The 11675-nt window shown below is 42.2% G+C and overlaps 1 protein-coding gene across 1 annotated transcript; it reads right to left on the bottom strand.

Moving 5' to 3' along the window:
- Window positions 1-594: 594 nt before the first annotated feature.
- ldlra (low density lipoprotein receptor a) lies at window positions 595-11391 on the bottom strand. The gene is made up of 18 exons (XM_085270386.1): window positions 11134-11391; window positions 8619-8744; window positions 8392-8514; window positions 7928-8308; window positions 7703-7825; window positions 7501-7623; window positions 7277-7396; window positions 6947-7072; window positions 5898-6069; window positions 5587-5814; window positions 5384-5502; window positions 5130-5269; window positions 4858-4999; window positions 4472-4615; window positions 3984-4328; window positions 3801-3881; window positions 3555-3712; window positions 595-3412 (listed from the first exon to the last, which is right to left on the bottom strand). Exons 1-18 carry the CDS (start codon window positions 11189-11191, stop codon window positions 3356-3358), a joined length of 2766 nt encoding a protein of 921 aa, XP_085126512.1. The 5' UTR covers window positions 11192-11391; the 3' UTR covers window positions 595-3355.
- Between the last annotated feature and the right edge of the window lie 284 nt (window positions 11392-11675).

Here is an 11675-nt window from a genome sequence, read left to right as displayed (position 1 = left end):
TACCCACGTGTCTTTAGCATCTTCTGGCTCCTGTTATCAGCTCTGCACTTCGCTGCTACTCAGCCTTGAACCTTGCACATGTCTGCTGATGGATTTGACCGCTCGTGGACAGAGCTGTACCCGGTCACTGTTGTTGTGACTTAGTCCCACAGCTGATTTAGAATACTTAGAAGCATACCTCCCTACATCTGCTCACTCTTCTACAAATACAGATAAGCTCGCTAATTAATTAAATCACTTCAATTCACTATAGTAGCCTACTAAGTTTAACGATGCGAACTTTACACAGATTAAGTATTTCTTAATCATTTAACATCATAAAGTTTCTCTTACAAAATACTTTATAGCTCTTATACCGGTGTTATTATCTACCGATTTAATTTGACACAAATAAACAAAAGATTGTGAAGTTGTTTTTTTCCTACTTGTGGGCGTGTTGGAGAATTTCGGAGAATAGTGGGGTGTCGCTTTTGGCTTTGACGCGGACTTTCTACGAAATGGGTCTTGTTTTCAACTGACCTATATAGCAGCCTCAGCACAGCCAAAAAAAAAAAAAAAAAAAATACCCATGTTTTCAGCCGGATTCGCTTATAAAAACAATACGACCACGATGAAAACACTGAGAATGTGAAGCACACAGTCGTGGTAAAAAAAGAAAACACATTCTCTTTTAATTCTCAGATTTTACCTATGGAGCAAAATAAAAATGTCTCCTACCATTTCTTAAGATTAGGAAAATACAACCTCAGGTGAATATCAACGCGTGCCGTCCTGCACTGTGTCAGTATTTCATTCACCCAAAATGTGTCAACAGTTATGTAGACTCCATGATTCAGTAGCTTCTAGATCGACTTTTAACAGCATTAACTTGTAGTAGTCATTTGTTGTGTCTCACATTGTTATGAAGAAATTTGCTTCTTTGCAACGTTGCTTCAGTTCATTCAGGTTTGCAGGGATTTATTTATACACAGCTCTCTTAATATCCCTCCACAGCATTCCAGCTGCGGCAGTTCAACAACATCTGTAATTTTGTTAATACAGAGATAAGTGATTTCATAATAAATATAAGCATTTATTTCTGTACAGTAAATGTTTAAAGGATGAAACAATATTAACAACAAGGGTTAGGAGCAAATATGTACATTTTTATGAACATTGTATTTACAGCCTTAGTTCGCACCGTCACTCAGTGTATGGCTTTATTTCCACCCATGACTATTTTTCAGCTTGAAATCCAGATAACAGACATTAACCCACACGATATTATAGTCTTTAGCATAACCACACTTGCAGGTACAGTGCTTAACACATTTATTAGATCACCTGTGATAAAACAACCCAGCTCCCACAAATATTTTAGAAATCTGTCAATCTAAACATTAATATTGTTATTTACCAGGCAAATAACACATTGAATTTATGTTTTTATATGCAAAAAGGATTTTTCCAATTACAAATACTGATAATTTAGAGCAGCTGTAGCATTAAAACCTTCCATTCAATCGTGCTCTTTTAAAGTTGTTAAGCACTGTAACACTGCCTAACACCATCTCACATGCTGTAAATATGCATATATACAAATCCACTCAGTAGCACCAACATAAACATGTGAACAAAATCTGTAGAAAAAAAAGAAACTCAACAATACAAATATATGATAATAAACCACAAAGGAAATCTGTCTGGACACGTGGCATTCTTTTGTCAGCGATGCTGGTATAAGGCAGCCGGTCCTGAGGGAGCACTTAAATACACATGTGACTTGGTACAGAGCACTATACACTCCGCTTTTGGTCACATGTGTCTGAATCAATGCTTTTCAGCCTTTCAGGAATGTACTACACCCCATGAGGGATCTACATGCAAAAAAAAAAATTAAAGATGCCTCTCTAGCACAGACATTGGACAGCTGAAAAGGCACACTGAGGCACAAACTCGTAGTGTCCTGAGATTCTTTTCTAGGTAAATGGAAGCGGTACCATTAGGTTGTTTTGGACTATATTTCTGCACAACACTAAGGCAGATTGTATGACGTATGATGACTTATCAGTCTGACATATTGAGGTCACTCTAGGGTCACAATGGCGCATGTAACTCCCAGTGTTGCCCCCATAATATTACATGTGTCAAGAGGTAGAGCAGGTCATCTAGAAATGGTAAAGTTGGTAGTTCCATTATTGGCTGCTCCGCCTGCATCCTAAATATCCTTGAGCAAGACCAAGTTGCTCTCTGATGCATGTATGAATGTTAGATAGCGCTTCTGCATAGAAGCAGTGCTCGTATGAATGGGTGAATGAGGCATGTTTAGCATTTACATTCGCCTGCTGCATACTCAACTCTAAAGGAAAAACTATAATCTGTTACTATCTGCAGTTTAGATTAGCTTAGCATAAGATAGCAAACCATTCCCTGGTTTTGCACAGAAGTAGCAATCACCTTGCTAATTTTACTACATAACACCTGTAAGGTGCTGACACGTCACTTTTCAGTGTTGTTTTTATACGAACTTAAGAAAAAAGCTCTAGAGATGATTTTCCTGTTTGACAAAGCTAGGCTAGCTGCTTTCGCCTGATTCCAATCATTATGGTAAACAAAGTTAGCAACTCAGGAGGCGAAAGCTAAACATTTGGTTACAGAAAATAGACTATTTCCTGAAACTGTTGTTTATCGGGGCGATCGTGGCTCAAGAGTTGGGAGTTCGCCTTGTAATCGGAAGGTTGCCGGTTCGAGCCCCGGCTTGGATAGTCTCGGTCGTTGTGTCCTTGGGCAAGACACTTCACCCGTTCCCTACTGGTGGTGGTCAGAGGGCCCGGTGGCGCCAGTGTCCGGCAGCCTCGCCTCTGTCAGTGCGCCCCAGGGTGGCTGTGGCTACAATGTAGCTTGCCATCACCAGTGTGTGAATGGGTGGATGACTGGATATGTAAAGCGCTTTGGGGTCCTTAGGGACTAGTAAAGCGCTATATAAATACAGGCCATTTACCATTTTAAATGATAAGTAGTGCAAGATGTAATATTATCAAAAGCAGGCAAGTGGCTTGAAAGATGACACAGTTACACTGCCAGCAAAGCAGTTATAATAACAACTAAAAATGATCAACATCAAGGACTTCTCAATCTGATGATCGGGTATGTTTTGGTGAGTAATGAAGAAAAAAATGTACGCCTTGATAAGAAAAAAAAATTAACTGGTATTTTCACAGTAGAACGTCTATGTATCTTTGAGGATATAGTGGTTTAAGGTTGTCACATACAGGCTTTGATCACCATATCTTTGTGCTGCGTGAGGTAACAATGCTAAACGAAGAAGAAGGTAGCTTATCATTAAGGCACCTCCTTCCACTCTGCTCATCATTTTTCAGTTCTCTGCAAAAACTGGATTGTCTGCCTCTTCATGCAAACTCACAACTTGTCTCTGTGAGGAATGCAAAGAAAAAATAAAGTTAGAAATAAAGATGCAAAATGGATACTGCAACAAAACAAGGTTTAACAGCATTTTTTTACATTTAGATTAATATTAATATTTATATTGTAGAATTACCACCTTTTAGACTTACTTTTGGGTATGAGTAACCATCAAGCCTCCTCCAAATGTGCACCTGCTCCTCAGTGGTTTTTTGATAAACGGGGTTGTCAAAGTGAATTGTGTTGGTGTTCTTCAGCCTGTAGTTCCTCCAGAGCAGAACGCCACCAACAGCCACCAGAGCGATGATCGCTATTTGATGGAAACGGATGCCGAGGCTAGTTACACATGATGTCAGTACTGGGTTTTCAGTGAATGAGCAAAAGCTTAAAGAGCTTACCAAGAGGTAGTATAACGTAAAGTGCTATTGGGGTGGTAGACACAGTCTCGGTTAGCACTTCAGCAAATTCAGGTCGGATATCTAATGCAAAGGTAAGCACAATATTTTAAGTTAGTGATACATAGAGCTGAACCTGTTATCTGAAATCTGCAAAACAACTCTCTTGGCACTTTGGCAACTCACTTGGAGAGGTGACTGGAGCTTGAGTGGTGGTCTGGGAGACTTTAGGATTTCCTGGCTGCGGTAAAGGCATCCTTTGTTGTGGTGTGGTGGACCTGAATGGAGGACTGGTAAGCCGTAGCACTGGTCTGGCGACAGTGCTGGGAGTTAAGCCCGGCACTGTAGTAGTTGTGTGAAACTTAGGCTTCACTATGGTCCTGGGTGTAGTCCTGAGTATGGTCCTCGGTGTGGTCCTGGGTGTAGTCCTGAGTATTGTTCTCGGTGTGGTGCTGGGTGATACTGGTAGCAGATAAGGAGGACTTGTGGCTGGAACTTGAGGCAGCCCAGTAGCTTCAGGTGTTGGCACAGCTGGTAAAAAGAAACAGGAGGCAGGGAGTCAGGTAAAGGCTGCTTGATCGACTTAAATATTGTACTTATATTATTATATATTATGCACATATAACATTGTAGCAACTATTTTATCGTGATTCGTATTACTATTGCTAGCATACCTGGTACACATGTCCTCATATCCCTGGCTAGCGTCATGTTATCTGGACAGACACAGGTATATTTGGGGGGATGTCTTCCTATTTGAGGAGCTGCCAGGCACAGGAATTCACAACCACCATTGAACACCTGACACCAGTCTCTTCCTGCAATGGGAAAAAAAAAAGAACAGTGGAATCTTTGGAATGTACGCTTTGGATGATAGCTTCCACTCTCATGTCTGTATGCTAAACAAAAGTGAATGAGCTGGGCTAAGCACCCAATTAATAGATGCAAATCTCACTGTTTAGCTGACAATATTTCTAATATCAATATAGAAAAAGCAAGCCCCGACTTAACTTCATCTTATCTTTAAAAAATAAGTCTTTTAGTACTGTAACTCTCTTACCAGCAGGTTGTTTGAGGTTATGGAACAGAATAATGTCTTCTGGTGACGATAGGTGCTCCACCAGCGGCACAATGTCCTCACCAGTCAGTCTGTTGGCGCTGAGGATGGCACTGTTACTCACATCTGTCCAGAACACTTTTTCCTGCAAACACAGAAACAGTTAAGATTGAATATTTGAGATATGATAAACACTACAGTTTACATGTGCAGCGAGTTGTTTATGAGATGTACTGGTCATGCGTCTCTGGGTTTATCAGCTGGTAAATTGGTACCTCAAATACAGCAAGCCCCAGTGGGTGAGCGAGTTTGTGTTCATCAATGATGAGGGTGCGTCGACCACCGCCCTGAACATCGATACTGGAGAGGGTGTGCAGCTTAGAGTCCACCCAGTATAGCCGCTGGTTTAGCAAGTCTGGGGAGGAAGTGGGTTGGGGAAAGTTAGACTAGAGTGAACACTGGTGTTAACGTTTACATGAATAAATAATCAAAAACTTGAAACTGAAGAGACATGAGTGCTTGAGTTTACCGAGTGTGATGCCATTAGGCCACACGATGTTGTCAGTGACCAGTGCGGTGCGGTCTCCTCCATTAAGACCTGCCTTCTCAATCTTAGCTGGATTCCCCCAGTCGGTCCAGTAAACAAAACTGGAATGTGAAAAAAATAGTTCTGTTACGTACGCGTAACAAACAATATAGGCATCACTGCTATTACCAGTGCTATTAGCTTACTTGCTTTGGGGGTCTACCACAATAGCGCGGGGTTTCGATAAGTCCTGGTGGAAGAGGGTTTTACGTCGGCTACCGTCAGCAGTTACAACTGAGACCGTGCCACGAACGCTGTCGGTCCAATAGAGGTTACCATGGACCCAGTCCAAGGCAATTCCCTCAGGAGCATCGATGTCATTACCGATCACGATGTGGTGTTGAGTGGAGTCTTCAGCCGAGTTCATTGGAGTTCTGGGTAGAAAGTAAAAACAAGTGTCAAATAAGAGTATCATGAACAAAAAGAATATTTTCGCTCCGGTTTCATTCCTGCTCACCTGTAGATTTTCTTCTGGGATATGTCTGACCAGTAGATCTCTTTGGTGGCTATGTTCATGTCGAGCGCCACGACGTTCTTTAGGCGAGGGATTACTCTCGTGTATTCACTTTTGTCCAGAGTCATCTTTCTGACCTCATGATGGTTAGTGAAGAAAAGGTAGGCTATTGTTCCTACAAGGACAGAATGAGGTATATTTTATTTTGCAGTTTCCTATTTAAGTAAAAGTGAAATTAAATGATACTAATTAGTGCTGTCAGCGTTAATCTCGTTAAAATGACATTAACGCCATAACTACATTAACGCGGCAAATCTCTGTTAGCGAGTTAGCGCGGATCACCCTGTGCGTGGGGCTGGACAGCGCTAACGAGCTAACCGTGCTAACAGAGAACTGCCGCGTTAACGCGGTTATAGCGTTAACGTCATTTTAACGAGATTAATGCTGACAGCACTAATACGAATACAATATGTATCCTAGCTTTGGAAGATAAGTGGTGGCGTTCTAGGAATATAATTAATACAATTTTGCCACTTAAACAGCATTCATGCGAAAGAGAGCAAGAGAGCTAATAAGCTTGCTAGCTTTAACTGATAAACTGAATTTGATTACTTCTGGCTCAAAAAAAGAAAAAAAAAGGCTGCTAATGAGCATAAATTAAAGGCTTCGTGCTAATCCACAGACCAGTTAGTGATGTCATGGTATCTTTTTACATCTTTTATATACAGTCTGCACCTTCTACTTGTGACACTGTGTGAAATATAAACTCTATGTTTTCTTATAGAAAAAGTGCCAAAAATCTAATTTTATTTCTATTCTAACACAATCTTATTTATATCTATGGACATTCAACAAAACAAATACCAAATGCATAATTATCTTTATATAAATAAATCTAATTTTATGCTTAAAAAGGACTTTAATGATCCTTAACCCCCACCCCCCCGAAGTGTAACAGCGAAACGGTTTAGTCATCAAGTTTAAACATTTAATGATTACACAACAACACAAGAGAACAGCATGGGCAGAACACAGAGAGCTCGAATACTTACCAATGGCCTTGCAGTGTTTAGTTGCTTGGTCAACTTGGTAACCCTCCTCACACTCACATTTGTAGCTGCCCATCTGATTGATGCAGATTTGACTGCAGGTGTCTGGGTTGGCACACTCGTCGATATCTGAGTCGAATGAAAAGAGAAATGTCTTTAAAATTCAATAAACCAGGAGTCCGAGCATGTCGAGTCACTGTGTACACATGGAATTACGAGATCCTTCTTTATCTAAAAGCGCAGCCAGTAAAAGGGTCAAAAGTAAATAGATTATTAGCACCGTTTGTTAATCTGGTTGAAGTTCACATTTTTTACTGTAATAGTGTGGCCTACCTTCACAGCGCCTTGTGTCAACTAGGCTGTATCCAGGGGGACATAAGCACTCATAACCGATCTTCAGGTCTTTGCAAATATGAGAGCACCCGCCGTTGTTGTACAGGCACTCATTGGAGTCTGAAGGAAGAAGACGAAGGATCTTTTTCATTGGAATTCATAAAGTATAGTAAATCTTATTAAAAGCAGAAATAATCAGACAGTTATTTATGAGGGGTACTCACCACATTCCCTAAGAGGTTCATCTGACCAATCCCTGCAGTCACGTTTCTTATCGCACACCTTCTCCATACTAATGCACTCTCCGCTGCGGCATTTAAACAGGGTTGGGCCCTCACAGTGGGTCGCTGTGTATGGACATAAAAGACGAGTTCAGCAAAAATAGATTAGAGATTCACACGGCTGTCCAAAAGGTGGGACTCATACCATTCACACAGCCAATCTCATCGCTCATGTCCCTGCAGTCATATTGATGGTTGCACTGCAGGCTCCCATGGATGCAAGTACCATCGCTGCATTCAAACTCGTCAGGAGAACAGGTGGCATGAGCTAGGGGGATGAAAAGGACAAGAGATTGTAAGAAATAGCAGCGCTAATGAATTCATAAAAAGGGACAAAGAGATAGTTTTTTAAAAAAAAATTCATAATTACAGCAGTTAGCTTCATCTGATTGATCAAGGCAGTCAGCCTGTCCATCACACTTCCAGCTAACATGGATGCACTCTCCACTGCCACAAAGCCACTCCATCGAGGAGCAGTGATGAATGCTCATGAGGTCAGGAGTCTTTGTCCCGCAGGTTTCGGGCCACTCATCCGAGCCGTCGGTGCAGTCGCGGTCCCCGTCGCAGGCCCACAGGTGTGGAAGGCAAACTGTGTTGTTGCACTGGAAGGAAGCGGAACTGCAGGTGACGGGCGGGCAGGATTCCTCGTCGCTGCCGTCCTCGCAGTCCAGGTCGTCATCACACACAAAGGAGGACGACACGCACTGGCCGCTCTTGCAGCGGAACTCGGACCCCGTGCACTGCTTGGCCGCTGACAGGTCGATCAGAACAAGGAAGCAACATTAGCGAACGTAGGAAGCTGGGTAATGCATGGGGCTCTGAACTCGGACTTACCACAATTCACCTCATCAGCTCCATTCTCACAGTCCGCTTTACCATCGCAGTGCCACGTGCTCGGGATGCACTGGTTAAGACGCCCTGCACAGCTGAACTCTGTTGGTTTGCATGTTTTGACCGCTGGAAGTGGCACAACAAAGAAAATCTTAACTGAGGTCTTGGATTGCGGGATTGTGGAAGCACCAAAGAAAGTCCATTCACAGATCAGGTCACGGAGTACTCACCACAGGTACCAGGAAGTTCATCTGTGCCATCTCCGCAGTCATCAGAGCCATCGCACACCCACCTCAGTGTGATACATCTCCCATTCCCACACTGGAACTGGTTGGTTCCACATGTTATCAGTGCATCTGTGAAAGACGGACATAAAAAAAAAAAGTTCAAAAAAATTGTTTTAGCAATTGTTTATGAAGCTGCTACACCTCACACACCATTTTTTACTGGGAGCTCTAAACTCCACACTCCACGCCACACGATCCATCACACAACCATTAGCAAAATTAGCATGTTAGGTAATTAGCAGCAACACCAAATACAGTTTAGGCTAGACCTCATGCTGAGGATAGGTGTGTAAAATGTAATATTATTCAAACACAATAAATAGAAAGAAAATCCAATAGCAGTTGAAGGTTATACAGGTGGACGAACCCAGTGACAGACTAACGCAGAGCCACATCAACAGCGTGGCTAAAAGTATTTCTGTTGTTGGAGTAGAAATATCAGGTAATCCCGAGAGATTTGGTGTCAGCTCACTAGTGCGTCAGTGTTATTTAGAGAAAAGATAAATGGCTAATCTAGTTACAGCATGTATGTGAGTAGGGCAGGGTGCCTTTATCAGGGATATGCTGATGTAGTCAGTTCATAATCGCAGTTGGAAGCTTCAGGCATTTATGGTTCCTGGTAGAAAAAGAACTGAAGGCACAAACTCTTCTTCCAAAACCTCATCTTTAATGGAAGCACTAAAGCTTCTGAGCTAGAAGAACCAATCAGAGTGCATATGAATGTTAACAGAAATTCACAAGAGCTGGTAGTTTAGGCCTTTCCTACTTCTAGCCTCTGAAACTTTGAAATAACCAGATTTATATAAGAAACCAACAGTCTGCGTCTCACTACGGATTCCAAAATGTACATTTTCATATGTGTGTCCCCCATAAGAGCAGCTCAATGAAAGCTAATCATAAATTATGTATGCTTACATACACATCTCATGCATAGTAAATCATAATGGACTCTTCGGAGAGGTCAAACAGCTGGTGTTTACGCGGTCATCAAATAAGGTGACGGCTTTCCTTGAGTTTATTCTTGTTGTAGTATTTTTATGACTCCAGATTTGCAAACATCTACACCAGGGAGAGATTAGCTATTCATTTTTATGACACAATATTTATGGCAATGGCAATACTGCCATCGCTATAAAGATAATGATTTATTTCATACTGACAGGCTTCTGAGGATTTCCTTGCAGGTAATAAAACTGTTCTTCTCTCTGAATGTTAAGGCTGCTCAGTGGACTTTTGCTATTTCTGCATCAGCTCTCATTCCCTGAATCCAGTGAAATGTTGGTCAGACCCGCTGGTTATTTACTTAATGGGCTTAAAGTTCAGACCTTGAAAGACAAAGTGGACTGAATGACTGGGTTATTGATTGAGGGCAAATCAACAATATGTGCCCATATGCCTGTTTTTTGTTTTTTGGGAGGGGGGAGGTTGCCAGTCTCTGACATCCGATGTATGTCAGTCACTGACCCTGATGTTAAATAAGATGCCCCTTAGTGCTCAGACTTAAACTTATATTAACACACCTTTAAAAATGAATAAGATCTAACGTCTCTGCATCACAGAGACAGAAATGCAGGTAATGCAGGTCGTCTGTCGAAATTTGAAACTTTTAAGCACAAGGCTTCTTTGTGACTGTTGAGGAAATGCGGAAGGGCGACAACCAGTTCCGACATGTTCCTGTCACACTACTTTCTCGAACTAGTATGTTGGGAACAGGTGTGACTGTGTGGCTTTCAAAGCTGTGAGAAATTCAGCCTGAAGATGACTGTGGTTTGGGATGATCTGGAGAGAATCCAGTCAGTTTCACGGTATCTGGCATTCCACCCTCCTGCAAACAGGGAGGATATTGTAGGGAGTTTATGTGCACCTGTAATTCATCCAAATCTGAATCAGAACAGCCCGGGGTGTTTGCACGTTTGGGGTTTTGCGCAAAAGGCGCTCCTTCTGAATCACTATGAATGACAGCGACTTTCAAAACCGGCTCTTCAGAAACCCCACCTGACACTTTTTTTTTAAACAATCACACACACACACACACACACACACACACACACACTTCAAACCTGATTGGCTGCAGAAGCTGCTGCGCTGAGCGCCAGTAAATGAAGGCACAAAAAAATGCAGCTTCATTCAAAAACACACCGGCAAGGAAAGTCAAGGAGAACAATTATATTTAAAATTAAAGGCTGCACAGACACTAATGACGGAAAATATGAACAATGATGATATATGAACGATTTAAAATTTTGATTTTTAAGTGATAAAACAGAAGCCCCTTCAACCATCACCCCACCCTCCTCAAGTCTTTACATTTAAAGAAAGCGCAAGCGGTAAGATTTGATCCACATATCTTCACTGAACGGCATCAAGCTGGAGCACCACAGCGCACACGCACACACTCTGTAAAAGTAGTCCGGACTGCATAAATTCACAAAGTTTGGATGCAAATCTCATAACTTACTTGTCTGAAAGACGAAGTTGATGAGAAACAGCAGGGAGGCGCAACACAGCAATCTCATGCTTGGCAGCTGCTCTGGAAGATGCTCCACTGAAAGCCTACACTGATGAGTTTCCAGCCTGTCAGTAACACTGGGGATAGTGGGAATGCTGGGGCACTTGGAACAGTAGTTGCGGTCTGCTTGTTACAGAGATGCTCCTGCTGGAAGTTCTTGATGATGGAGCTCCGCAGACTATAGCTTGTGACAACATCAGAGCCCCTTTCAATGTGGTCCAGGAGCCTGTGGGTGGGATCCGGGGGAGTGGGGAGGGGGCGGGGCCTGGAGTGGTGTGATTTCTGAGGCGCACAACCTCAACAATTGTGAGGCGGAGCTCCGTGCAGATGGGTTTCTACTATGAGTTAACCCTTTCAGTGTTTACGCACACCGGTTTCTTTCCTTGAAGGCAAATTTGGCAATCATGATGGCAGCGGGGAGTGTTTAAAGCTCCTCTCTGTGAGAGAGAAATTTATTTATTTATTTATTTATTTATTACAGAATAGAGTCA

Source organism: Mchenga conophoros, linkage group LG4 (genome assembly GCF_057382185.1).
Source record: "Mchenga conophoros isolate Kocher_MC1m ecotype Shallow Benthic linkage group LG4, M_conophoros_male_GT1.1, whole genome shotgun sequence".
NCBI classification, from domain to species: domain Eukaryota; kingdom Metazoa; phylum Chordata; class Actinopteri; order Cichliformes; family Cichlidae; genus Mchenga; species Mchenga conophoros.
Note: the sequence above shows the minus strand (reverse complement) of the source record. Positions and strands in the feature narration are given on the sequence as shown.